Genomic DNA, 26,528 nt, shown 5'->3' with positions numbered 1-26,528 from the left:
TGCAGACATGCAGACAGAGAACATTCCCATCACTGAAGATCGCTCTCTAGGGAGTGCTGAGAGCCTCCCAAACCACGGAGCTGTAGGAAACCATCTAGAAAGTGACTCACAATTCTAGCTACACACTGAAATCACCCCAGGAATTCAGAGTTGATTCATCTTGGGGAGCTCCCAGGCATTGGTAGTTTTCAACAGTTCCCAGGACGATTCTAAAGTGGAGCCAGGGATGAGAACCACTGACCCGGGGAAACAACGTAGACGGAAGCAAAGGATTGTGTAGGGCCCTGGATTGCTCCATCACGAAGGGCAGGGACTCTCAACCTCCGCTGCATGGGGCGATCACCTGAAGAGCTTTAAAAGTCACTGATGCCTGGGACCTACGTGGAGAGACTCCTGATTTAACTGGGCTGGCGTCCAACCTGGTCTTCACGAATTGTAAAATCTCCCCAGGTGATTCTAATGTGCGTCCAAGATTGAGAACCACTGATTGGTAGAGGAGAAGGGGGTGACAAAGGAGACCTAGGAGGAAGAAAGTAATGCAGTAAGATGAAAACCAGGAGAGTGGGGTGTCCCTGAAATAAAGAGAAAATAGTGTTTCTATGAGAAAGAAAGGATTATATCTGTTGACTGCTAAAAAATATCAATAAAGTGCCATTCGATTTTAATGGAGCAGTAAAGCCAATGGAAGTGGGTCATACCCAATGTTATGGACTGAATGTTCATGTCCCTCCACCACCCCAGATTCATAGGTTGAAGCACTAAGCCCCAGGAGGGCTGTGTTTGGAGATGGAGTCTCTAGGGGAAGTCATTAAGGTTAAATGAGGTCATATGGGTGGGGCCCCAATCCAATAGGATTAGTGTCCTTATAACAAGAGACACCAGAGAGCTCACTCCTGCTGCCTCTCCCTCTTTCCTCCCTCCAAATCGGCCAGCACCTTGATCTTGAACTTCCAGCCTCCAGAATTGTGAGAACATAGATTTCTTTTTGTTTAAGCCACCCAGTTTAAAGTTTTGTTACGGCAGTCAAGAATATTAATACACTCACCTTCCTCCTTGTGTTTTATAAAAATCCCCAGTGTTTTCAAGGTCTCAGGGCAGTGCCCTTATCCTCAGCTCAGAGCTAAATCCTGATTCACTTAAACCAACTGCCTTAGTCTGTTTGGGCTGCTATAACAAAATACCTTAGACTGAGTAACTTCTTATATAGACAATAGAAATGTATTTCACACAGTTCTAGAGGCTGGGAAATCCAAGATCAAGGCGGAGTGAATCGAATCACCCAAAGAGAGAATACAGAATAAGGAAAGAGGCTCCAGGACTGAGTCCTGAGAAATGCTGGCATTTATAGTTTAGATAAAAAGGAAAAGTGAGAAAAAGATACTGAGGTGTGTCCAGAGTAGGGTAGAAGGAAAACTAGAATATGGTGTCATGGAAGGAAAGGAGAATGTGTTCCTAGAGGAAGGGAGTGGTCAACAGTTCCTAGGCATGACATGAGTGTGGGACCATTACATAATCTTTTATCCTCTGGCTCTTGCCTACTACTTTCTCCTCATTTCCCAAAATCCATCCTTCATGCTCAAACACCAGTCTTGCCTAACTCCTCTTGGACCATGCAATGCTTCCTCAGGCATCCTCCATTCTTAAATGCAGTCCTCTCTTATTTAAGGCCTCCTCTGCACCTGAACACCACTCCCTCCCAGAGCCCCTTAGTGAATACTGCTCAGCCCTGGACATACTAAGCCGTCCAGGAATCATTCACTCTCGCCAGTTCCTCAACCACTTCCTCCCCAAATCGAATCAACGCATTTCTCCTTCTATTGTACGTGTCTACCTGGCATATATGTCTACTCTGGTGCTCATCCTAGAATACTGTAATAACTTGTTGACAGGTCTGTGCACTCTACTTGACTATGAGCTTCCTGAAGGCAAGAGCAGTCTGTAGTCTGCTTTTCTATAACTGTGAGCAATGCAGCTGTCAGATGCATGACTAGTTTCAACAAATATTTCTGGACCTCGTGGGAAGCTGCCTAAATGTCACCTAGCGAATACAATGTCATGGGCTAGAATAGAGGATCATGGGAATTGTTGACGTGGAATAGGAGGCAAAGACAACTGATTCATAACAGCTAGAATTTATCTACTACTTCGTCTGTGCCAGATACCAGAGACCTTTGCAGTGCTCTATCTCATTCAACCCCATTTAATAAAGGCTATTATCCTCACCACACCCCGTTTAATAGGGGCTATCATCACTCTCACTTTACAGATGAGGAAATAAAGGCTAGAGAAGATAAGTCACTTGTCCAAAGTCAAACCCTAGCAAGCGGAGGAGTCAGAACTTGAACGAACCCAAGTCTGCTCAGTTCTAGAGCCCTATACTCTTAAGTCCAACTAGCATTTGAGCTTCGGGGAGATTTCTTATGCTGATTCAAATTTGTATAGTGTTGCTATCTGGAAGTGGTACGTAGACAGCAAAGTGCGGGTGACCCGAGCCACGCCACCTTGGCTGTGTGAGGCTCCCAGCACAGCCTGCACTCGCCAGCAGCTGGTGGCTCTGCTTGACCAGTAACCACGAGGGACAAAAGCAAAATGTCTATGAAAAGTCTGTCCTTCAGTGTTCATTAGTCCCAGGGGCAGGCTGGAGAGTGCCCCAGAGTGAGCCAATGGCCGCAATGCCAGACACTAAGTTGGGAGTGGAAGTGAAAGGTAAGGAGGCCAGAGGGGGAGAGAACTAAGCCAAGCTGGCAGGGCTTGGGCAATTTCCACCCTAATGCTCTGAGCCAAGGGCAGGTCACTGTGCCTAAAATAACCTCCCCAAAGAGCCTTAACAGGTCATTTTGCAATCTCTATCCCAGCACTGACTTTTTGGTCAATGTAACTAATAATTGACTGGGCCTTCATTATACGTTAGCACCATGAAAGACACAAAGCTTTGGTCTCCTATAGAGCCGAGGCAAAACCCCAGGAAACAATGAGAGAACTGTATAAAACAGTAGACAATCTAGTGCCAACCTGCGCAGCACGAGCCCCGAAGGCAGCTGAAATTCACAGAAAGGAGAGATCCGGGTGTGCTGTCACAGGCAGTGGTGGCTTCTTGGAGCACATGAACTTGGATTTGGCCTCAAGGAAAGACGAAAGGAAGGACAGCATTTCAGGTAGGAAGAACAGTATGAGCAAAAGTGAGTTTGCCGCGATGAGGACGGATTGTTCCTTGGCTTATAAAGGAAGCCCTTTGTGGAGCAAAGGGTACCTGTGGGAGAAGAAGAGGAGATAAAGTTAGATGAGTAGGGAAGATCGGGCCATGGAGATCCCACATTCCAAAATTCTTAGATCAAGCAAATTCAACGTGTAGAATCTAGTAGTTCATCATGTAGGCCACAAGAAGTCATATCAGGCTTGAAACAGGCAATTAACAATGAAAAATAGAATTTTAGGAAGATTAATTTGGTGGTGAGGATTAGAATAAGAAGGATTAGAGATAAGAGGACTAAAGGCCAAAAGCTATTAACCCAAAATCCTGGGTACTTCTTTGAGCATCCACTAAAGGCCAGGCTGCAGGCAAACACAACGAACATAGTCCCTCCCCCTGCCAGGCCCCACAGGGCCACTGAGGAAGCTACTCCCTAATCCCATAGTCACCCATTAAGAATATACTATGTGAGGCCGGGCGGTGGCTCACGCCTGTAATCCTGGCACTCTGGGAGGCCGAGGCGGGTGGATTGCTCAAGGTCGGGAGTTCGAAACCAGCCTGAGCAAGACGCCGTCTCTACTAAAAATAGAAAGAAATTAATTGACCAACTAAAAATATATATAGAAGAAATTAACCAGGCATGGTGGCACATGCCTGTAGTCCCAGCTACTCGGGAGGCTGAGGCAGGAGGATTGCTTGAGCCCAGGAGATTGAGGTTGCTGTGAGCTAGGCTGACGCCACGGCACTCACTCTAGCCTGGGCAACAAAGTGAGACTCTGTCTCCAAAAAAAAAAAAAGAATCTACTATGTGCCCAGCATTACACTTATGCACTGGGGAACACAGTGAATAGCAAAACAAAGACCTAGCCCTCGTGAAGCTTATCCTGCATGTGTGTGGAAGACGATACAAAACCAAACAAATAATGACATCAATATAAAGTCAGGTGACAAGCACCATGAAGAAAAATCGAAGGTAGGGTACTGGGTGTGGGGTGGGGGGGATGGAGTGGTCTGGGAAGGCCTCTTTAACAAACCCCCACATTTCAAGCCCAGAGAACAAATAAAATGGGGATATCACCGACAGAAATAAGGATATTGAGAAAGGATCCTCATTTGTAAGAGCATGCAGAAGCTGGGGAGTCTTGTTTCCAGTGTGTCAAGCTATGATAACAGCAAGGTATCCATAAAGAAGTGTCTAGACTCTAGAGCTCTACAAGATCAGAGAAATCAAAAGTTGCACATGGGAATTTAAAAACCATCCATTGATATTTGAGTGATAAGAAGCCTTCTCTCCAAAACTAGTTTACACGAAATGAAAGTAGCTCAAGGACTAAAAATTTCTTTCAAGTGGGCTGTAAGATACATAAATAGGGTTATCGTATCTCCTATGATGAGCTCCTCCCTCCAGCCTCCTGGGATCTCAGGGGTGGGCAGGGACTGTGCATACACAGCAGGCAGCTGGTAACAAAATATAATCACTGAAGCTCATATACAACCAGCCCTCCAGAAGGCCTCTGTCTCCTGTTTCTTCCATCCTCAAGGCAGGTACCCCTTGGACCACACATTGCCCTTTTGTGATTTTTCCCTCTGCAGATGGCTCTGGGTGTTGTAATGTCTTGGAGAAAGAGATTTGCAAAGCGAAATAAACAAATTTTAAACTGGCTCCTCCCGCCTTCCTAGAAATGGCAAGAATTAGATGTTAGGATAGACCTAAGGGCAGAGTAACTGCTTCAGTTTGCCCAGAACTGTCTTCAGGTTTAGCCCTGAAATTACTCCATCTCAGCAAACCCCACAACCCTAAGCAAAATATGGTGGTTAGTCAACCATATGGCTTGGTCTGACCTGTGTCGCACCTGCATGATGCAGCACAATGCCTTACTTCTCTAAAAGTGACGTCAGTCCCATTAAAGTATGTGTTTAGTTTCCAAGCCTTGCCTAACCCCCTTCTACCCTAGGAGCTGGGTTGGTTTAGCCCACCCAGACAGAGCTGTGCTCAGAAATTCCTAGGCATGAGTTGCCACTGGATTCCTTAGTCTTCTAGTCCCATGATCTGCCACTCAGTCACAGGTACCACCTAAACCAGGAGTATCAAATCCACTGGTGACTTCCGTCCATGGCACCCAGCCCTTGCCAACAAGCTGGTGAAGCCGAGTGATCAAAGTCAGATTATCAAAGAAGGAGAGAGGGGAACACACCTGACGTCCTAACACATCACAGGAAAGGGGAACCCCAGGTAAATGACAGCCTGGTGACCGAGGAAGATGTGTGGCTTGCGTCTTTGAGTTACAGAAACACCGGAAATGCTTGCGACGAGCCAATTTCTTTCGGAGTTTTGGGTCCCAAGCTGAGCTGACTCACCTTGGGAATGGAAACCAAGTGAAAGCCCTCCTATCAGGACGCACATCATATGCTCTCCCAGAAGCCACAAGGTTTGGGACACTCACAGATATTGGGAAAGCTCACAGGTCATTTCTGCCAGTTATTAGAGACTGTGCTCCGAAATCATAAGGAAGATTCAAAGAAAACTGCCAAGACTAACATTAAACTTGGCTTGGACCCTCGTTACAGAACTTTCCTGCTTGACAAGGTTAACAGAACAATAAGCAGGAGACACAGTCCTGCAGGAATAATCCCTACCTGGCTGCTGGTCACCTTGACTGCTCCTGTGCAGACTAACTTGCAGAGTTTTAGATTGGCTACTCAGGTAGCCTCGACCATTCTCCACATGCAAACCCTTACCTGACCTACTGTTAATACTACATAATAGCGGAGGCAAAGGGTAGTCGTCGTTATTACTGCAGTTTTTAATGGATCCGTCTGGGAAATTGCCTCAGACCCCAAAGAAGGGTTACTGTTAACATTTCGAAAAACTGAAATATTTGAGCCCTTTGCCCTGTCCCTCCCCTCGGGGCTCAGTCTGACTGACTGTGGAGGCTATTGCAAGATTGCATCACTGGCCTTTGCAATTTTTCTGGCCAATATGATTTCCCCTTCCTCCCCTGCCCTCTCCCTTTCTCTGCTTGAAGCCCTTTGGCCTGTTAGCCTCTCCTTTTCCCCTACTTTGCTGACTCTGGCACATCGATAACCCAAGCTAAATTAGAACCACTGCCCCACCTCCAAGGGGATTATGTTTAATCCTAGTCAAAATTAATCCTATACCCTCCTGCTTCCAAGAGTACCTCCACTTTTTGGCTTCTTACCTAAGCTATCTCTTCCACGCCCTTCTGCCTCTAAATTGCTTCTGTGATAAAAGTGAGCTAGCACAATCGGGGTGTAACCCCAGTCCCGGGGAAGTGGCAAAGAATTATTGAGGAGAGCATGAAGTCTTTCCACTTGCAGATGAACAAACAAACTTTTACAACAGCCCCCTTCTATGCCTGCCTCCCCCAGCCCCCAAATCCACTTCTCAAGTGGGAGTGGGGACCATTTGGGCTTAATGGCTGTCCCCGGACGCACAGAGGTGTGTATAGAAACACCTTGCAGGCACAGAGACTAATCTCTCCCTGTCTCCGTCTCACACACACACACAAATACACCCCTTCCCGTGCATAAAAGGGCACCCTCCGTGAACAGTTTTCTATCAAGTGACTCTAACGATGCATGCACCTCTAAATAAAAACAACGACGGGCAGGAAAGAAGCGGCCTAGGCGCATACTGCTTTATCCAACACCGGGAGACCCATTCTATTGTGCCACCCAGATCCCTCCCCCTTGCTTTCTCCTAAGGATTGCCACCCACGGGAAGGTGACAACCCCTTCTAAATAAAAATGACAGATTTCTCCTTCAGGTAGAGCCCCCAGATTCCCTCATTAGAGGTTCTTTTCCAGCTGTGCACCCACCACCGACACCATAAGAAAGGGTGGACTTGTTAGAAATGTCCGCAGACACCTCTCTGGGCGCATGTCCCCTCCCCCCGGGCCCCGGTGCACGACCGGAGTGGGACCTGCAGGAGCAAGCCTGCGGTCGTGCGCACCCCCGCCGCAGTGGCCCGTTCCCAGGTGCCCCAGCTCACACAGTCGGGGCGTGTGCAGCTCGTGGCCACCTCCCGCCAGGTCCCAGCCAGGTTCCACCACCCTGTCCTCCCCCTCCCCCGCCCCCTCCCCCTCTTCCTCCCCCTCCTCCCCGCTCTGGCTCGAGCGGCGCTGGCTCGGGCCAGGAAGCCGAGGAGGCGGGTCTCGGAGAAAAGATATAAAGAAGCGAGCCGGGGGACGGCGATAAGACGCCAGCTGCGGAGTCTCCCTCTGGAAGAGCTGCAGCTGCCGAGGAGGAGGAGAACGCCGGGGCCTGCCGGACCGACGGACGCGCCGACCGCCGCCGCCCCCAGCTCGCGCTGCCTCCTGCTCGCGCCGCGCCGCTGAGGTGAGCCCCGCCTGGGGCGCGGGGGGCCGGGCCGGGCCGGGGCTGGCGCTGCGTCCCGGGGGGGGGGGGGGGCGCCTGCCTACGGGCCCTCCCCGGGAAAGCCGAGGGAGGGGCGCCTGGGGGGCCGCGGCGCTCCTTCGGTGGCTCACGGTCCCCTGCGCTGCCGCGCTCCTCCTGCAGGTCCCTCCCGCCCCCAAGAGCGCAGAGCCGGGATGGAGACGGTCCAGGAGCTGATTCCTCTGGCCAAGGAGATGATGGCCCAGAAGCCCAAGGGGAAGCTGGTGAAGCTGTACGTGCTGGGCAGCGTGCTGGCGCTCTTCGGCGTGCTGCTCGGCCTGGTGGAGACCGTGTGCAGCCCCTTCTCCGCCGCCGGCCGCCTGCGGGACGAGGAGGCGGCGGCCGCCGAGCTGCGGGCCGCCCGGGAGCGGCAGGCGCTGCGCACGCGAGCGGCGCGCGAGAAAGGCAAGCAGCAGGAGGCCGTGCTCTGCGGCCGGGCCCTCTCCCACCGGCAGCACGCCTCCTAGGAGCCCCCGGAGGGCCACTGAGGCGGAGGAGGGACAGAGAGAAGGAGACTGAGAGACTGCGAAGACAGAGAGATTGAGCGCGCGCACAGGCCTGACTCTGCTGGGGCAGAGGGAGCAGGAGCCAGGCCCGCTGGCCGCTCCCACCCACTTCGGAGAAGCAACTGACGTCGAGGACTGACCTGCCGCAGGGATCCACCGAAAGGAGTCTGGGGTTGAGTTTTGCTGCTGTGCAGCACTGCATCGTGATAACGTGTCCAAAACTGTGTATCTTTGAGTTATCCAAAATGCATGTACCATTTTGCACTAGGGAGGAAGGAGGGATGCTTTTTATATTATTATTACTGTTATTATTATTATTATTATTATAATGACCACCGTTTTGCATTTTGAAATAAATTTTATACTCTATCTCGTTATCCATTTCCTGAGGGGTGGGGTGACGACGACGGGATGGGCAGCAGGGAGGGTGGGCGTACTTGTGACGGGGGTCTCCCTGAGCACTGTGGAGGGAGCGGCTTTCTGAAAGTCCGACAACACTTGCCTCTCACCTGGGAACTCTGAGAATGGTTTCCACGTGCTTATAAGTCTGTTGAGGACTCATTTTTGCGTCACGTTAGGGGTGAGAAGAGAGAAACTTCCGTAAGTTCCGTGAGCCTTAGCATTTTAAGATCAGAAAATAAATCAACTTCTGATCTAGGGTAAGTGAGTGGGAGATAGAATAATTCAAAGGCAGAAAAGATATTTGCCCCTCACACCTGTGCACCCGAGGTTCCCATGGTTGATACCTCTTTCTCCTAACTGTATTTTAGATGGGGTGGGGTAAGGGTGGAGAAGAGAGCAGAGGGGGAGAAAAAGAAAGAAGGAAAAACTAGCTACCTGGCAGGAAAAGAGGCAATCTCCTAAGAAGACCTAATCAGATGATGAAACTGGCTCTACCCAGCCTTCCTCCCCATGAACCCAGACCACAGTAAGAAGCTCCAGGCTAGAAAGAGAAAAGACTGGTCGGCACAGACCTGAGTCCTCCCCCTCCAGGCACAGAACTTTCTCCATAGTAATAACTAAATCAGTGTCTCTATAGGGCTCAGCAAAGGGAATTTTAAACCAGGGATCTTTTTTTTTTTTTTTTTTTTTGAGACAGAGTCTCGCTTTGTTGTCCAGGCTAGAGTGAGTGCCGTGGCGTCAGCCTAGCTCACAACAACCTCAAACTCCTGGGCTCGAGCAATCCTTCTGCCTCAGCCTCTCGAGTAGCTGGGACTACAGGCATGCGCCACCATGCCCGGCTAATTTTTTATATATATATATATATCAGTTGGCCAATTAATTTCTTTCTATTTCTAGTAGAGACGGGATCTCGCTCTTGCTCAGGCTGGTTTTGAACTCCTGACTTTGAGCAATCCGCCCGCCTCGGCCTCCCAGAGAGCTAGGATTACAGGCGTGAGCCATGGCTCCCGGCCTAAAACCAGGGATCTTAAAGAGGTAGGCAGGGGCCAAGGGCGTGGGCCCGATGCCACTCTTCGTGCTTTTTTAATGTTACCTACCATAACCAGGTACAGACATTTTACTTTTGTCATCAACAGCTATGCATTTTTTTTGCCAACCATACCAATGGCTCATGCCATTGCCTCTGATCAGACTCCGCCCCTGACTACCCACCTACACACACATACATACACGTTCATTTCATTTCTGCCAACTCGAATCCTAGCCAGCATTCCTGGCCCTGATCAAATGCCATCTCTCCCCTAAATCTATCCTTATCATTGCCCAAGGAAAGAGCGATCGGATCTGCTTCTATCTCGGCACTCCTGCCTGATTTTTCAGGCTCCCAGCATGAACCCTGGTACCCTCCTATTTCCTTTTGGTGCTTTGCACCTTTGTTCACATTGCTCTTCCCACCAACTAGCCCCACATCTTCTGAAAAACCACACACCTCAAATTCTCCAAGAGAGGTATGATTTCAAATACAGGCATTCTGCCCATTGTCAAACTATATATCAAATTAGGTGCACCAGTTTTTGGTTTAGAAAGTAATGCCTATATTTTGGGTATTTGCCTATGAATACTGACTATTGATTTAACTAAAATTGTGATATTATAGTATTAGGAATATAGAAGGAAGGGAACAAGTACTTGTGTGAGTTGTAAAAAAGTGAAGTACACCAATCCCTGAACTTCACGCTTCCAAAAAACCCTATATACGACCAGCAGACCACTCTGTTGAAAGAGATGGAGCAGCAAAGCTCACCCTTACTATAATTTGCAATACGTTTACCTTTTTTGATTTAGTTCACACATTAAGTGGTGATTTCATCATTCTTTGAAAATTCTAATCATTTAAAAATGATTTTTTAAAAGACCTTTGCTTGGCAGTAGTCCAAGGAACCTTGAACTAACAGGTATACTTACTGTACTCTTTGTGCCAACTTCCATATGCCCATCAGATCTGCTGCCTGGTGAGTACTTCTCAACAGTAACCTGAGCTAGTTTCCATCGAGTTCTCATTATTTCTGTGATTTGTATGGAACCAAGCAAGTCTTTGTACAAGATCATTCAACCTAGCTCTTTGTATAAAGTAATCAGAAATTTTAGTCTACAGGTTCATGTTCTATTAAACAATTATACCTAGACCTTTGTATAAAGTCATCGGGCATTTTGTTTGGGAAGTATACCATTGGACAGTTGGACACAGGTCTTTGTATAACTTCATTAGGCCTTTTGTTTTGGAGGCATACCATTTGATAAATATTCTTACCACTAAACTACTTATTCCCCTCCTACTCATTTTGCTTTTGTTTGCCTAAACTCTTGTTTTTATGTGTTTTTGGCTTTTTCTGGATTATTATATAGGAATAAGGGAGTGTTCCACAGGGAATGGATGGAGATACAGACTCAATAAGTCACCAACCCAATCTAAACTAGTCCTCAGGGATCGCAGTTGGAGGTCCAGTAGACTGGCAACCAATTTGGGAAAAGGCAATTAATCAAACTCTGCTTTGGGTCCCCTACAAAATGTTCATGAGAGCACTCTGTCTTGTTGATGTGTGAAAGGTCACCTTTCGTCTGTATTCTGGGGTCAAGGATTGTCAGATCATCCGTTGTATGGTCCTTTCCTAACCTTTGCTTAGGCATGCTCTTACTCCGTGGCTTCTCCCATCTTTCTTGGTTTCTTCTCTGTCAAAACCTCAGCCTCCTCTGAACGAACTCCTGCTTCCCACAAAAAGTTGCACCGTAACCCTAAATCTTGTGCTTACTTTGGCAAAGGGCAAAAATCTTGAGTTAGCACAGCAATGGGTGGTACCATGTAGAATTTCTGACATGTCAAAATCAATAAATTAACCCATTTAAGAGAAACTCCAGAAAAAATCAGGAGACAAAACCCCCAAAGAGTCATTAGTTAGCTTTTCATTGGTATGCTAAGGCTTCAAAGCAAAATTCTAACTTGAGAATGGTCTCTCTCAAAAGACTTTGCTACCTTCTAAAGCTCCCTCCTTTCATTTCTCTCTCTTTCCACTCAGCTTTACCTGACTTTCTGTATGAGCCACTTCTTTTTTCAGAGTTTTCTCTGGAAAAGAGCAATCATGTTGCAAAGTTGATAAACCAGAAGGCAGCCCTAAAGCAGCTGAAGTTGAACCCTAGCCTGGAGCAATATTAAAAATTATCAGCCGGGAGTGGTGGCTCACGCCTGTAATCCTAGCACTCTGGGAGGCTGAGGCAGGCGGATTGCTCGAGGTCAGGAGTTCGAAACCAGCCTGAGCAAGAGCAAGACCCCGTCTCTACTATAAATAGAAAGAAATTAATTGGCCAACTAATATATATATATATATATAATTAGCCGAGCATGGTGGTGTATGCCTGTAGTCCCAGCTACTCGGGAGGCTGAGGCAGAAGGATTGCTTGAGCCCAGGAGTTTGAGGTTGCTGTGAGCTAGGCTGACGCCACGGCACTCACTCTAGCCTGGGCAACAAGCGAGACTCTGTCTCAAAAAAAAAAAAAAAAAAAATTATCACTAAAGATTTTCCTAGATAACACAACAAAGTGACTACAATCAACAATAAGTTAGGGTACACTTTAAAATAACTAAAAGAATAGAATTGGAATGTTCATAACACAAAGAAATGTTAAATGCCTGAGGTGATAGATACCCCAATTACCCTGATTTAATTAATTCACAGTGTATGACTATATCAAAACATCACATGTACCTTATAAAGATATACAACTATTATGCACCCATAATAATTAAGATTTTAAAAAAAAAATTCCTAAACCTCAGATGGCCAGGTAGAAATTAGTTACACAATTCAGGATTTTATTAGGTATTTATTATTGTAGACTACAGGTCTGTACCAATTGGCTCAGTTAATTGTTAGTCCTTCCACTAGAGAAAAAAATATTTAAAAGCAGCAGCATAAGATAGAAAAACATTAAACAACTCAGCTGTGTAAAACAAAAAACAAATGCCTTAAGAGGGCAAAAAGAAATAGAAAATACAGTACAAAAAGCAATTTCAGACACCATTCTTTTAAAGGTACATTGGACAAAGATTAAAAATTATACAGTAAGTAAAAATGAAAATAGTCTTCAGAAAACTTTCAATGAGTATTCTAGGGTAGATTCAACAGCTGAAGTAAGAGAAACTCTGTCTTTTTTTTTTCTTTTAATGGGCTCAAGTAGGAATTAGGGGATTTAATGAGGAAAAAGATAAATATGAAATATGAAAACTGGCGGCATAGAAAATATCCAATATGTGGTTAGACATTTTCGGAGAGCTTTAGAAAGTAAATAAGCAAGAAATCAATAGAACTTGTGGTTCTCTGAGTAAAACAACTGGCCCCGAAGTAAAAACAAGACCAAAAAGTCTTCCATCCTCTTCTAAGAACTGGGAGCATATGGACAGGGATGCTTGCAGATTTGCAAGCAAAGGTATCACTGAAAGAGCCAGTGCCCCATATTGGCTAAGAAACAGAGGATGAGTATCCGAAATCTGCCCAGTGGTGCCTCTTGAAAGGAGCCATCAGCACCCAACAATTCCAGTCCTTCCTCTAAATTCCTGGTCCCAGATCTCAGAGGGGCCAGTGTGCAGCTGTGTGGGTTACACCCTCCATCAAGGCATGGCTATGTCCAATTGGCCCACCACTCTATTGTCAGCCTCTAGCCCAGTGCCTGTCCCAGAGTCTTTTCCAGAATCTGTTCTATAACTGTTAGTAGGCCAGCCTGGCTGCACAGGTGCTCATGAAATATTTGCTGAATACGTGAATAAATAAATAGATGAAGAAAGAGAATTTTTAAATATATACACTGTAGTCCATTCCTTAGTCTAGAGAACACAAACCTCTGAACTGGGATGCGACCCTATGTCGTTAATTGATGTGAATGATGGTGGAATGCGTTGGATGGATAGAGTCTCTCCCGGTAGGGAAGTAAAACCTACCAAAACCCGGTTCTTGTTTCAGTAACTTCCTTTGAGACAAAGCCAGAGATCTGAGAGTGGGCACCTGCTCAGGGTGGGATGGGGGCTCTGCCTGGTACGCCTCTCGCAAGTTAAGAGCTAACAACAGCAACGGCTAAGTCTCCAGGGCAACCAGGACCACTTCCAAGCATTCCCATCTCGGGCTGCCTCGGGGGCGCCGCTGTCCTTTGGGGAGCCCTGAGGCCTGATGCCCAGGACTGGCCCACTCTGGCTTCCCTCCCGGGCTCCCTCCGCAGGTGCCTCCTGGCTGCCAGCTCAGTCCTAGCATGAGGGCCCTCTCCCTTGGCCTGGGTTTCACCTTCTTGTATCAGGTGGCAGACCAGCTGGGTTCAGTCCCGAATCGGGTCTTCTGACTCCTCCCAGAAGCCAACCAACTTCTGAGCAGGAAATCCTGCCCCTCCCCAAAGAGTGGGAAACCACAAAGGAAGAGAGAGATGAAACAGAAAGGAAGGCAGAGGAGGAGAGAGAGAGACAGAAAGAAGAGAAGCAAAAAGGGAAAAGAAGATCAATAAAAAGAAGTCAAACTTGTCTGAGATCTCAAGGTAAGACTTTTTAAAATCACATTATAGATAATGGTATTGGCATTTGTGTCTGAGCCTAGTACATAGTAGGTCCTCACAAAAAAAAAGTTATTGAAATAATGAATCTATTGAAATGAACTGGAGGGCTGGGCTGAAGAGTAATTTCATTGTCAAATGCTGGTCAAAAAAAAATTAGAAGAAATGCCCGATGAGCTTTCAAATGTGTAGGAGGGAAGATTCGATAAGACCCAGATGGAACCAGGCGTCTGTTACTGGCACTGAGACCGTTCTGATCGTTTTGAGACAAAAGTTAAGTTGGAACAAAAAAGTTGCAACGATAGTGTAAAAAAATGTCTGCATGTTCTTTTGGAATCACATAAAGATTGTAAGCATTTTTTAAAAATCAGCTTTAAACCGATGACAGAGCACAAACGCTACGCTGTTTCTTAGAAATTGCTAAAAGTGCTGATATCTGCATGTTGCACCCAATCATCAGCTAGTTTAATATTATTAATATGGAGAGCTAGAACTTTAATATTATTAATATGGAGATCTAGAGTTTTGAGGAAGGCTCATGTGATTTCAAGAAGTCTTATTTAATGGACCAAGGGAGGCCTGAATTTGCCAATCAAAATTCATCATGTGCTATTCACCTATCCCTTAATCCCAGGCCAGCCTGGCTGCACAGGACACTGACCTCCCTCTGCGCCTCAAAGGGTCCTGTTCAGAGAAAATTCCAGCACCCTTCTTTCAGGTCAGGGACTTAGAGAATCCCTGACAGGGAAAGGAAGTGCCAGCCCCCACCCTGACCATTTACCCAAACCCTCATTTGCCATCGATAGACAGTGTCACCCAGAGGGCTATGGTTTACTGACCCAGCCACTTGGAGGGATTAAAATAGCTAGACTTGTGCTTCATTAAGCATCTTTAGACGATGGTGATGTGTTTTCACAACAGTTGGCTTTTAAGAGTCCTGCTCCTCCACCTTTTCCAACCGATATCAGAGGGATACACTTGGAGTGGTTATTTTTAGTGCAAGTATTGCTCTTTGGGGTTTGTGTGAGTTTATCAGAGGCGGAAGCTGAAAGGAGGGTGGGAAAAGTAAGGAGAGATGGAACAATCTCACTTCTGCTTGCTTGCCAAGATGTGGAAGCATCCACCTTTCCCCCCTTTAGTACGATATGAACATAAAATCCCAAAATCCTAGCTCTTTCTTTATACTAATTTCTGTACAGCTAAAAGCTCCCTGCATCCAATTTCTGAGCTAGAACAAATCTTAAAGGTAAATCTAATTTAATTCCCCTACTTGCCAGGTGAGGGAATTGAAGCCAAGACAAGGGAAGGGCTTTGCCCAGGTCACTTGTATGTCAGTGGCGGCAGGGAAACTGGGACTCAGTTCTCCTGGTCCCCCCCCCAGGGGTCTTCCAGGAACTCACCAAAACTTTACAGCAAAGGTGCCCCAGACACCCAAGAGTTCATAAACACTGCATCTGCTGACTAAATACAATATTCAGTTAAAGGATGTTCAAGTAATCCTTGTCTGGCAGAAATAGAAAGGAAAAGAAAGATTTTCCTAATAGTTAAGCTTTTCCAGAATCTGTTTTATAACTGTTAGTAGGCTAGGGAACAGAAGAAAGATTTAAGGCAGATTTGTCATGGGACAACTAGAATATTTTACATTCCTGCCATTGGTTCAGCATGTTACATATCTCGGTCGCTTTTTGTAACCTCCACATTATCCTCATTTTACAAATAACATTTTTTTAAGTTTGCTCAAATTCCTGGAGGGAATAAGATGTTATCATTCCTAGATCTCTTGTCCCTAGGCCCAGGATCACGCTCTGGACAAACATGGACATCTATCGTTGAGTGACTGCCCTAGCCTTGCGCAGGCCTCTCCCCAACACGGGCCCTCGCCCTAGCCACTTCTGTCTACGTGAGGCTTCTCGGCTGTGTCATGCTATTTCTACACTTCTTGCCTGAACGCACGCAGTTCCCTCTGCTTAGAATGCCTTTCCCCAACTTCTTTATCTCCATAACTTGCACTTAGCCTTCAAAACTTAGCTCTCTTGCCACTTCCCGGAAGCTTTTCCTGCCACAGTGAGCTGATTTGGATGTCCCACTCTGAACTTTCATAGCACTCCACGTATACTCTTGTTATAGTATATACCACACTGTTGGGAGCTTCGATTTACTCACCTGCTTTCTTTCTTTCTTCTTTTTTTTTGTTTTTGAGACAGAGTCTCACTCTGTTGCCTGGGCTAGAGTGCCGTGGCGTCAGCCTAGCTCACAGCAACCTCAAACTCCTGGGCTCAAGCAATCCTCCTGCCTCAGCCTCCCGAGTAGCTGGGACTACAGGCATGCGCCACCATGCCCAGCTAATTTTTCTATATATTTTTAGTTGGCCAATTAATTTATTTCTATTTATAGTAGAGATGGGGTCTCGCTCTTGCTCAGGCTGGTTTCGAACTCCTGACCTTGAGCAATCCACCCGCCTCGGCCTCCCAGAGTACCAGGATTACAGGCGTGACCCACCATGCCCGGCCTTCACATGCTTTCTTTACACTTTACTGTAATCTCTTTAAAGACCAACACCACACATTATTGAGCCTTTATATTCCCAGTACCTAGCACAGTTCTGGACATTAACTAGTGCTCAATAAATATTTGGGGAAAAAAGGATGAATGAACAAATGAAATATTTTGCCCCCTTTTCTTCTGTTAAAATCATTTAAGATTCATTTCCATGCTCTTGACTCTTGGGAAACTTCAGGGGAAGTAGAAGATGTCACTATTAAAGCTTCCTCTCCTTTTAAGCCTGACAGGCCACTCAAAAAAAAAAAAAAAAAGGCTATCTAAGGTTCAACGTAGCACTCTGAATAAACATTCATTTCTGCTTCCTTACAAAATGCACTGACCACCATAGAAGAATTTCGTGCTATAAACCACAAGGACAAAGAGAACGGGAACATGGGAACAACAGAGACAGCAGCAGTTGAGGAATGTCAACACCCCTGGAAGGTGTGAAGGACGAGTGACCAGTGCCTTAGCAAACCTGAGACTGCTGGTGCCCAAGTGCTCATGATGAGAAGCCACAGGGCCTGGGACAGTCCCAGGGATCAGGCATCAGGGACTCTAGAAAACAGAAGGACAAATGGAGGTAAAAAATAGGAGGAGGCACCTGCCCTCCACGTGGAGAAGAAAAGTTTATTTTCTGGGGAAAATGACCAAAGAGACCCCAGGCTCAGGGACAGCAGCCACAGCAGAGGGTGGAGTTAGGCATGGAAGTAGAAACAGCGGGATTAGAGAAAGACTCCATACTGAAAGATGAGATTCCCCAGCCCCTTTTGCTGGCTCAGCTCCTAGAATATGAACAGCCTGGCTTATACCCCTCTCCCCCGACTCTACCCCAGCCTACACCAGGCAGAAGAATTAAGAATTCTTCCCTGTAGCAAGGACCCAACCAAATACTACAGACGCTGATATTTGGGGTCCCCCAGTGAAACTGCAAGGTTCCTTCTGGATGACCCTACAGTGGAGTCCAAAAATGGACAAGCCCTGCCCTGGTATGCAAGGCTTCCAACAGCCAAGGAATGGACTCCAGGGATCACCAGAAAGCAGAAGAAATCATTAACGGCAGCAGCCACAATAACATCATTATCCCCCCAGAGATGAGACAAGATAGCATATACACGAATAAAAATCAAGAAGCCAATTTTTTTTAAAGTACAGAGAAGAAGAAATAGCTCTTTAAAATAAGAGTACAACAGGAAATTCAAAAATTAAAATGAAGCACTAGAAGATAAAATTGAGGAAATCTCCCAGAAAGTAGGATAAAAAGGGAAGGAGATAAAAAACTAAGACATAAAAAGATAAACTTAAAAGATCAGGCCTAGGATCTCTGACATCTTCTAATAAGAATTCTAAAAAGACAGCACAGAGAGAACGAAACGGAATAATATTAACCAAAAAATAATTTCTACAAAATTTTCCAAAAATAAAAGATTTGAATGTCCACATTGAAGGGGCCCAAGGGGTGCCCTACCCAATAAACAAACAAACCAAAAAAAAAAAAAAGAAAACTCTCATCAAAGCACATTATTGGAAATGTTAGAACCCCGGGAATAAAATGATCCCGAAAGATCGAGAGAGAGAAAAACAGTTCACCCACCAAGGGTCAGAAATCTGAACACAACTGGACTTCTCTGTGTCAACACAGGAAGCTAGAAACTGAAAGGCAAGACAGCAATGGCTCACAGTTCCGAGAAAAAAATAATCTCCAATCTAGAAATTCTTACCCAGCCAAAACACAATCAAGGAGAAGGTAACATAAGGACAAGAAGATAAGAGGTGACCAGAACTGCCACATTGGTTTTTATGTGGCCAAGTTCTGCTGAATTGACGCCCTCGTAAAGACATCAAAAATGTGAAGTGTCACACCTGTACACAAGGTTTAGAAAAAATTTTCCCTACTATACATGAGGAAGTAAACCAAGAAAGAGAAAAATAGGAGCTCCCAGGTAATGGCCAAGGGATATCCCCAGATATTGGCCCATCAAGATCCCAGGCCAGATTGGAACAGGAGGACCGAGGGTTTAAGGAGCGATGTCTCTAAGGAAAAAAATAAAGGAACTGATAGACTATCCAATTAATTTGACCTATTCATTTGAGTTTTATAGCTCTTGTCAGATGGTTTGGAGAACGCGGACAACTAAGAAAGCAAACAAACAAACAAAACCAAGGTGAGGCTGGGCGCGGTGGCTCACGCCTGTAATCCCAGCACTCTGGGAGGCCAAGGTGGGCGGATTGCTCAAGGTCAGGAGTTCAAAACCAGCCTGAGTAAGAGCAAGACCCTGTCTGTACTATAAATAGAAATTAATTGGCCAACTAATATATATAGAAAAAAAAATAAGCCGGGCATGGTGGCGCATGCCTGTAGTCCCAGCTTCTCGGGAGGCTGAAGCAGGAGGATTGCTTGAGCCCAGGAGTTGGAGGTCGCTGTGAGCTAGGCTGACCCCATGGCACTCACTCTAGCCTGGGCAACAAAGTGAGACTCTGTCTCAAAAAAAAGAGAAAAAACCCAAGGTGATTACTAACTCCCAGGATTTAAACAAAGAATAGAAGAAAAGAAATACAATCATAGTATTGCGCATATTGTATATTGGATATATTGCTCAGCTGTAAACAATTAGCCATAATAATATCAATACTGACTATTGGTTTAATAAATATTATGATATCATATTAATATTACAATACTAATCTAGAAAGAAAAGAATGAGTGTATACGTTGTAACAGAAAAAAATCAAAGCCCCAAACTATTGTTAAAAATATTTACCTAATTACCTAAAGCAGAAGTTCACCAATCTGTCCACAGCTCACTTCAGAATCACCTGGGGAGTATCAAAGAAAACGAGAGCTGGACAGTAGCGAAAGCGGTAAAAACAGATTTTATTCAGGGCTGTTGCCATAGGCAAAAAGAGACCTCAGTACAGAACTGATCTGGATTGCAAATACATCCTGGGCAAGTGAGAATTTATAGCCAAAGGGCAGGATGGCGATTGGTGGATGGAAAATCACTGAGAGGAAACCTCAGGGGTGAGGGTTAGGGGTGGGGGTTCTTAGTCATCTGGGGGAAGGTGGAGGAGGAGGAGGAACCTGATTAGACAGTGAGGGTGGTCAAATATTAAAAATGGAGGTTCTTGCTAAAGTGACTTAGCAGATTCTTTGCTAAAACTAGATTTTATAAGGAAGTGCCCACCGATGGGCGTAGGAGAATGTTCAGGAGCCTAAAAGTTTGGCCAAGCAAAGAATCTTTGTGCAAATACAGCTTCCTGGGTCCCACCCTTAATAAGCCTGACTTAACAGGCCTTCGTGGTGTCTAATCATCTGTCCTTTGTTCCGGTGATGTTTGGGAACCCCTGAACTAGAACAGAAATTGGGAGTGTGTGTAGGGAGGGGCGAGGTGATGGGGTTTTAAGTATTTTGTGTGCGTGTCAATGTTTCTGTGTATATGTCAATGTATTAGGAATCTATCTTTCTCCTTCCTTTCCTCTTTCATCGTCTTTTATTTTAACTTAACCCTTAAATCTCTCTGGACTGCTGACAACATTGCCCTAAATGAAGTCCCTGTCTCCGGGTTTAAACCACTGCGGTCTGAGCTCTCTCTCCCAACCCTGGGGCTCCCTCTGCTGGCAGAAGCCTGTTACAACTCTAAGCATCCTAAACCTAGAAATTCTTGAGTTCCCTAGTAGGAACTCAAGTAGGAACTCAATGTTCCTAATAGGAACATAATGGGAGGGGGCTGTTTCCAAGCCTTCAAACTTCATGAACCCTCCCATCAGACCTAAAATGGAAAGTGAAACCTGAGAAAACTTTCTTGCCTTAAAGGTGTGCATATATAAAGATCAGGAGGGAGCAAGACAGGGCAGAAATGAGAATGAGAGGTACCACCGTGTTTCCCCGAAAATAAGACCTACCTATGAAATAAGCCCTTGCAGGATTTCTAAGCATTTGTGCAGTATAAGCCCTACCTCGAAAATAAGACCTAGTGGTGGGCATGGCTACGCAGCGCATCTGCACAACCCATGCATTTTGTCGCGGAGCGGTAAAGAAGATGAGCAGCCCTTCTCATCTGCCCCATGAGAGTTCTATTGCTCGACATGAGAGATTGGGGCCAATGGTTCAAAAGGAAATAGAGTCGCAAGAAATTCAGGATGGAATTCGGGGTTTGGAGAGTTATGATGATGTTCCAGAAGAAGACAACTATATTTGAATAAATGTAGATTGTTGTACCGTACTTAAAATAAAATAACACATCCCCTGAAAATAAGCCCTAGGGTGTCTTCTTGAGGAAAAATAAATATAAGACCCTGTCTTGTTTTCAGGGAAACATGGTATATATTGTGGTCAAAACTGAGAAATAGGAAACAGGAAACACTTGAGGAATTTAAGTCCCCACCTTCCTCTTCCTCGCTTTCCCCCAGGAGGTATGGATAGATGGGAAGCCACGTTTATCCACCTTCCAAAAATAGAAGGCAGGAAACGAGCCAGACTAAAAAGCTCACTGCACTGGGAAACAGAAGGCAAGGGTTCAAGAACCCACCCTTTCTTTATTTCCTCAATTCTCAGAAGAAGTGGTGTCCTTTCTCCAGGGCTTTGTGCCAGATCATCTGGAATCAAACTCCATAATTCACAGATCATGCCCCCGCCCCGTGAGTCTGTGCTCAGGCTCCACTGGCTCTTTCCCACAAGCAGAAATGAGACCCAGCCCAGCACAGTGCCGGGCACAGAGGAAATGCTCAAAAACATGTGGATAAAAATTCAACTCAGGCCAGACACGGTGGCTCACGCCTGTAATCCTAGCACTCTGGGAGGCCGAGGTGGGCAGATTGTTTTGAGCTCAGGAGTTCGAGACCAGCCTGAGCAAGAGCGAGACCCCATTTCTACTATAAATAGAAAGAAATTAATTGGCCAACTAAAAATACATAGAAAAAATTAACCAGGCATGGTGGTGCATGCCTGTAGTCCCAGCTACTCAGGAGGCTGAGGCAGGAGGATCGCTTGAGCCCAGGAGTTTGAGGTTGCTGTGAGCTAGGCTGATACCACGGCACTCTAGCCCAGGCAGCAGAGTGACACTCTGTCTCAAAAAAAAAATCAAAAAAAACTAAACTCATTCCTGCTCCCAAAATGAAAACCCTGCTTCAGATCTGAGTGCCTCTCAGAAGGACGCCCCATGCTCCATGTAACACTATCTTTGCTCAGGTCCCTGCACTCTGCCACCCACAGCATTCCCCCTTGTGACTCCTACAGAACCTTCTGGCTTCATCTGCAATGATCCCTTTGGGCCAGATCCCATGTGTTCTCGCCACTTCTCACCGTGACTGGTCCTCCTCGGGCTCCACGTTCCCTCGGGTCCTCCTGCTCCCAGCTCTTTCTTGTTCTCCTGTGCTGTCCCTCCTCTTTCGCCCGACCCTCAAACGTTTGTGTAATCTGGACTTCTAGATTATTAGTTAGAAGGACGGTAAAACCATCGATGGAAATAGAAGTCACTGGGAAATGGTGAGTAAAAACAGCAAAGTCATTGGAGAGCAGCTTGGCAGTTTCTTACAAAGTTAAACATAAATTTACCATCCAACCCAGCAAGGCCATTCCTGGGTATATACCCAAGAGAAATAAAAACATCTGTCCCCACAAAGGCTTTTGCACCAGTGTTCATTGCAGCATTATTTATAACAGCCTAAAAGGGGAAAATTCCAAATGTTTGTGAATGGTGAATGGATAAACAAAATGTAGTAGTATATCCACACGATGGAGTTGATTTGGCAATAAATGACACATGCTTCAACGTGGAAGAATCTCAGAAACATTATGCTAAGTGAAAGAAGTCAGACACAAAGGATCACATACTGTGTGTGGTTTCATTAACATAAAATGTCCAGAAAAGGCAAGTCTACCTACAGAAAAATAGATTATTGGTTGCCTAAGGCCAGGAATGGAAACAGGGAGTGAACTGACAAAAGCCAAGGGAAGGGCATGTTTCAGGCCAGGAGGAGAGGTAACAGTGGCAGGTGACACTGAGAAGTCAGGTAAACAGAACCAAAGAGAGGAAGGCATGGTAGAAAGATTCAGCGGGGTATGGGGGAGCCCAAAGATAACATAACTGGGCTTGGCTCTAGGGGGCTGCAAGCCCTCAGGGACAAGGCCACACCCAGTGCCGCTGGGCAGGGAGGGTAGTGTTGATGGAGGGAGTGGGGCTGGAACTCCGAGCCTGAAAGCTACAGAGGATCCAGAATTTTCTGCAGAAGGCAATGAGGGGACACAGACGGCCAGTAGACAAGCAGAGTTCTGGGATGGGGACAAAGGAGGCCACAGAATGCAGAGGCTTCACCAGTGGAAATAAAAGGCCAGAACTGCAGACTCGAGCAGGGGCCACGCAAGGGCCTCAAAGGTGTGGCCCCTGCTTATTTCTCCAAGCTGAGTTCTCACCGTGGAACCCCCACCTCGTAAAATTCCGGGATCCAGCCATATGGAACTGTTCGCAGCTTCCCAAACATGCCATTCTCCTTCACACCTCCTTCTGGTTTTTCACACAGCTTCCTCTGCATGGAACATTCTACACACCAACCTGCCTCTTTCCCCCCGGCACTCCTGGAACCCAACCCAGTGCTCACTCTTACCCTTCTGCATTTGCCTGGAGCACGCCTGCTCACATTTCAATATGGATTGAGGTTAACCTCTTCTTGGAAGCCTCTCCTGCTTGCCCAGCCCACGCGTGGAATGAACTATTTCCTTTTCTACGTCACTGCTGTAGACTTCCTTGTTTATTTCCATGTCATCTTCTCCTAGGGCTTAGAGAGCATTTCATGTTTTCTAATTCATAGCACCTAGGCCAATTGCGATAGCTCACACCTGTAATCCTAGCACTCTGGGAGGCCAAGGTGGGAGGATCACCTTGGAGGCCAGAAGTTCGAGACCAGCCTGAGCAAGAGCGAGACCCCCATCTCTACTAAAAATAGAAAAAATTAGCCAGGTGTGGTTGTGCACACCTGTAGTCTCAGCTATTCATTCAGGAGGCTGAGGCAGAAGGATCGCTTGAGCCCAGGAGATGGAGGTTGCAGTAAGCTGTGATGACGCCACTGCACTCAAGCCTGGGCAACAGAGCAAGACTGTCGCCCCTGCCAAAAAAAAAAAAAAAAATCATACTACCTGACCAACAATTAATGCTTAACTAAATAAGTGTTAGTAGATGAACCTTCCACTCGGCCACCACGTGATACGTATTTTCCTCCTCTTTTCTTTTCTTTTTTTTTTTTTTTTGGAGACAGAGTCTCGCTTTGTTGCCCAGGCTAGAGTGAGTGCCGTGGCGTCAGCCTAGCTCACAGCAACCTCAATCTCCTGGGCTCAAGCAATCCTGCTGCCTCAGCCTCCCGAGTAGCTAGGACTACAGGCATGCACCACCATGCCCGGCTTATCCTCCTCTTTTCTTACGTAGGGCCCTGTGGGGGTTCTCTCTGGCTGGGCTGCTGGGCTCTATTGTATTATAGAGGAGATGGCTACCAGTAGCCACTGTCCAGAATGTTTTCTTCACACCTAAATCACAGTTTCTCGGTGTTTCCAAAGCCCTGTGCTACTTCTAAGCCTGCCAAATAAAACACAGGACACCCAGTTACACCTTAATTTCAGATAACCAATAAATAATGTTTTAGTATATGTATGTTCCCTTCAATAGATTAGTATACATGTGTTTTTTTTTTTTGTTTGTTTGTTTTTTTGAGACAGAGTCTCGCTTTGTTGCCCAGGCTAGAGTGAGTACCACCGTGGTGTCAGCCTAGCTCACAGCAACCTCAAACTCCTGGGCTCAAGCGATCCTCCTGCCTCAGCCTCCTGAGTAGCTGGAACCACAGGCATAAGCCCCTGTGCCCAGCTAATTTTTTCTATATATATTAGTTGGCCAATTAATTTCTTTCTATTTATATTAGAGACGGGGTCTCACTCTTGCTCAGGCTGGTTTCGAACTCCTGACCTCGAGCAATCTGCCTGCCCCGGCCTCCCAGAGTGCTAGGATTACAGGCGTGAGCCACCGCTCCCGGCCTAAATGTGTTTCTTGCAATAGTTTATCCCATCTGTCTATCCATCACAGATAGATAGCCTTTAAAAAAAAAGTATTTGTTGTTTATCTGACAGTCACATTTCCCTGGGCATTCTGCCTTTCTCTTTGCTAACTCTGGCCACCCTCTTTCCCACAAGAGGGAAGTGACTTTCTGCTAATGCTGAAGTCCCTGGCACCTCAAGAAACCCACCCAGCTGAGGCTGCCCTGCCACCTTGACGTGTTTCCTGAAGGATGGGCTGACCAACTAAGAAAAAGCGTGACATGGGCCAGAGCTGGGGGGTGGCTGTGCTGTCATCAGTCCTCTCAGCTGCGTGGGGCTCTCCCACCCACTCCCCACGCCGGCAGAATCTCTCCAAATCTTCCAGGGACTCACTTTTTTAGTTATTATATGGCCCTCCGTGCTCAGATGTGAGACCTTGGGCGCCATGCCAGAGGGGAAAACGGCGAAACTGCAATGACAACAGGTTTAGAACCGTCCCTGCCCCACCCCCATGGGGGACAGGGCACAGTGCATGCCCATGGCCTCAGAGTGCCCTCCCAGGCAAATGAGGTCCAAGTAGTCTGCCCCCTCAGTCCCTGCCACAGACGGGGCCGGGACAGCGCACACAGGGTAAGCTACCTCGTGTCTACTTCATTTTCCCGGGTCTGAGACGCCATCAGGTGGAACACAGGAGTAAGTCTGTCCGCTGGGGAGCTGGGCACGCAGAAGGACTGACAGATGAGATCTTCTCCCCTCATTAGAGTCACAGGGGAGGGGAAGAATGGGAGGAAGGGGAGGAGGAGAGAGCATCCATTATTGGATAAAAACTATAGAAAATTATAGTCGTTTCTGTCGCAGGGAGCAGATTTGGGCAGCTGGGGCACAGACTTACGAGTTCCTAAAATCAGGCCTGAGGAGCTGGGGTTGGGGTGGAGAGAACGAGAATCTTCTGCATTCTTCTATGACGCCAAGATCCTTTCCCGTTTCAAGGTTGTGCTGTTTCTCTCCCAGGGAAGGCAGAACCTCTGGACCCAGGGTGTTCGCCCACTTGTTACTCTGACCTACGCCCACGGTGCCCCCGGCAGGATTCGTTTTCAGAAGTAAGAGGCCACTTTCTTAACAAAGCTACCGAGCAGTCATGAAAAGCACTACAGCTGCTGCCTTAGAAATGACAGGTGTCCCTTCGCGGTGGACATTTTGTGCCAAATGCATGGAAATTCCCCTCTGGCTGCTCCTCCTCCTCCTCCTTTTGCCATCTCCTGTCGGTCCTCCCAGATCCGGACGGTCCTCCGGTCCCTTTCCATTTCTCAGCCGTTCAACCCCTACATTCTTCTCACCCTGTTGCTTGGTCTCGACCCTAACTTAATCAAGTGGCAATGATCAAAATCGGAGAGAATTCCCGGCTGAGCTCTGGGACGCACCTCCACCTGCGAGGAGCACATTCTGGGCGGGTGTCTGAAAAGTGCCAGGTCGTGTTGAAGGTATTTGCTGAAAGCTTGTTCTAGAAGGTCGACAATCAGTGCATCACAAGGGACGGGCAACCAGGAGTGGAGGGGACAGCTAGCTCCCTTGCTGCGGCAGGGAACAGAACTTGACCACATCAGGGCAAATTAAATGCTGATTGAAACGGTTGTATTTCCTTTTGTCTTTATTTAGTATTATCTTTTTAATTTGATGAGAAGCCTGGGAGGAGGACTTAGGGGGTGGGATTGATCTGCTCTGACCAGAACGATGACTCCCAGTGATTTCCCTGGATTAAGTCAGGCTCCAAGAAGACTGCAATTTTCTCATTGCGGGAGCGTCTCAAAAACATTAAACAGCGAAAGTTTATTGAACGCCTATCGTGGAGCAAGGCTGGCAGGAATGGAG

General features: G+C 46.6%; 3 protein-coding genes across 9 annotated transcripts in view; 2 read left to right on the top strand and 1 right to left on the bottom strand.

Moving 5' to 3' along the window:
• Window positions 1–3,114, bottom strand: part of LAMB3 (laminin subunit beta 3) — a 49,166-nt gene extending 46,052 nt beyond the window's left edge. Inside the window, exon 1 of the mRNA XM_075997100.1 lies at window positions 3,013–3,114. The gene's annotated coding sequence lies outside the window, so the exon portion shown is untranslated. The remainder of the gene's footprint in view (window positions 1–3,012) is intronic.
• A 4,265-nt stretch (window positions 3,115–7,379) lies between these two features.
• G0S2 (G0/G1 switch 2) lies at window positions 7,380–8,482 on the top strand. The gene is made up of 2 exons (XM_012781743.3): window positions 7,380–7,550; window positions 7,731–8,482. Exon 2 carries the CDS (start codon window positions 7,763–7,765, stop codon window positions 8,072–8,074), a length of 312 nt encoding a protein of 103 aa, XP_012637197.1. The 5' UTR covers window positions 7,380–7,550; window positions 7,731–7,762; the 3' UTR covers window positions 8,075–8,482.
• A 5,491-nt stretch (window positions 8,483–13,973) lies between these two features.
• HSD11B1 (hydroxysteroid 11-beta dehydrogenase 1) overlaps window positions 13,974–26,528 on the top strand; it is a 44,758-nt gene continuing 32,203 nt past the window's right edge. For 2 of the 7 annotated variants that reach the window (XM_075997095.1, XM_075997093.1), the window contains exons 1-2: window positions 25,218–25,289; window positions 25,671–25,759. The gene's annotated coding sequence lies outside the window, so the exon portion shown is untranslated. Of the gene's footprint in view, window positions 14,087–25,217; window positions 25,290–25,334; window positions 25,353–25,670; window positions 25,760–26,528 lie in introns of those variants that run through there. The other 5 variants (XM_075997099.1, XM_075997096.1, XM_075997094.1 and 2 more) reach the window with 5 other exon arrangements.

Source organism: Microcebus murinus, chromosome 23 (assembly GCF_040939455.1).
Source record: "Microcebus murinus isolate Inina chromosome 23, M.murinus_Inina_mat1.0, whole genome shotgun sequence".
Classification (NCBI taxonomy): Eukaryota; Metazoa; Chordata; class Mammalia; order Primates; family Cheirogaleidae; genus Microcebus; species Microcebus murinus.
The sequence above is the reverse complement of the archived record's forward strand: the minus strand, read 5'-3'. Positions and strand labels throughout refer to the sequence as shown.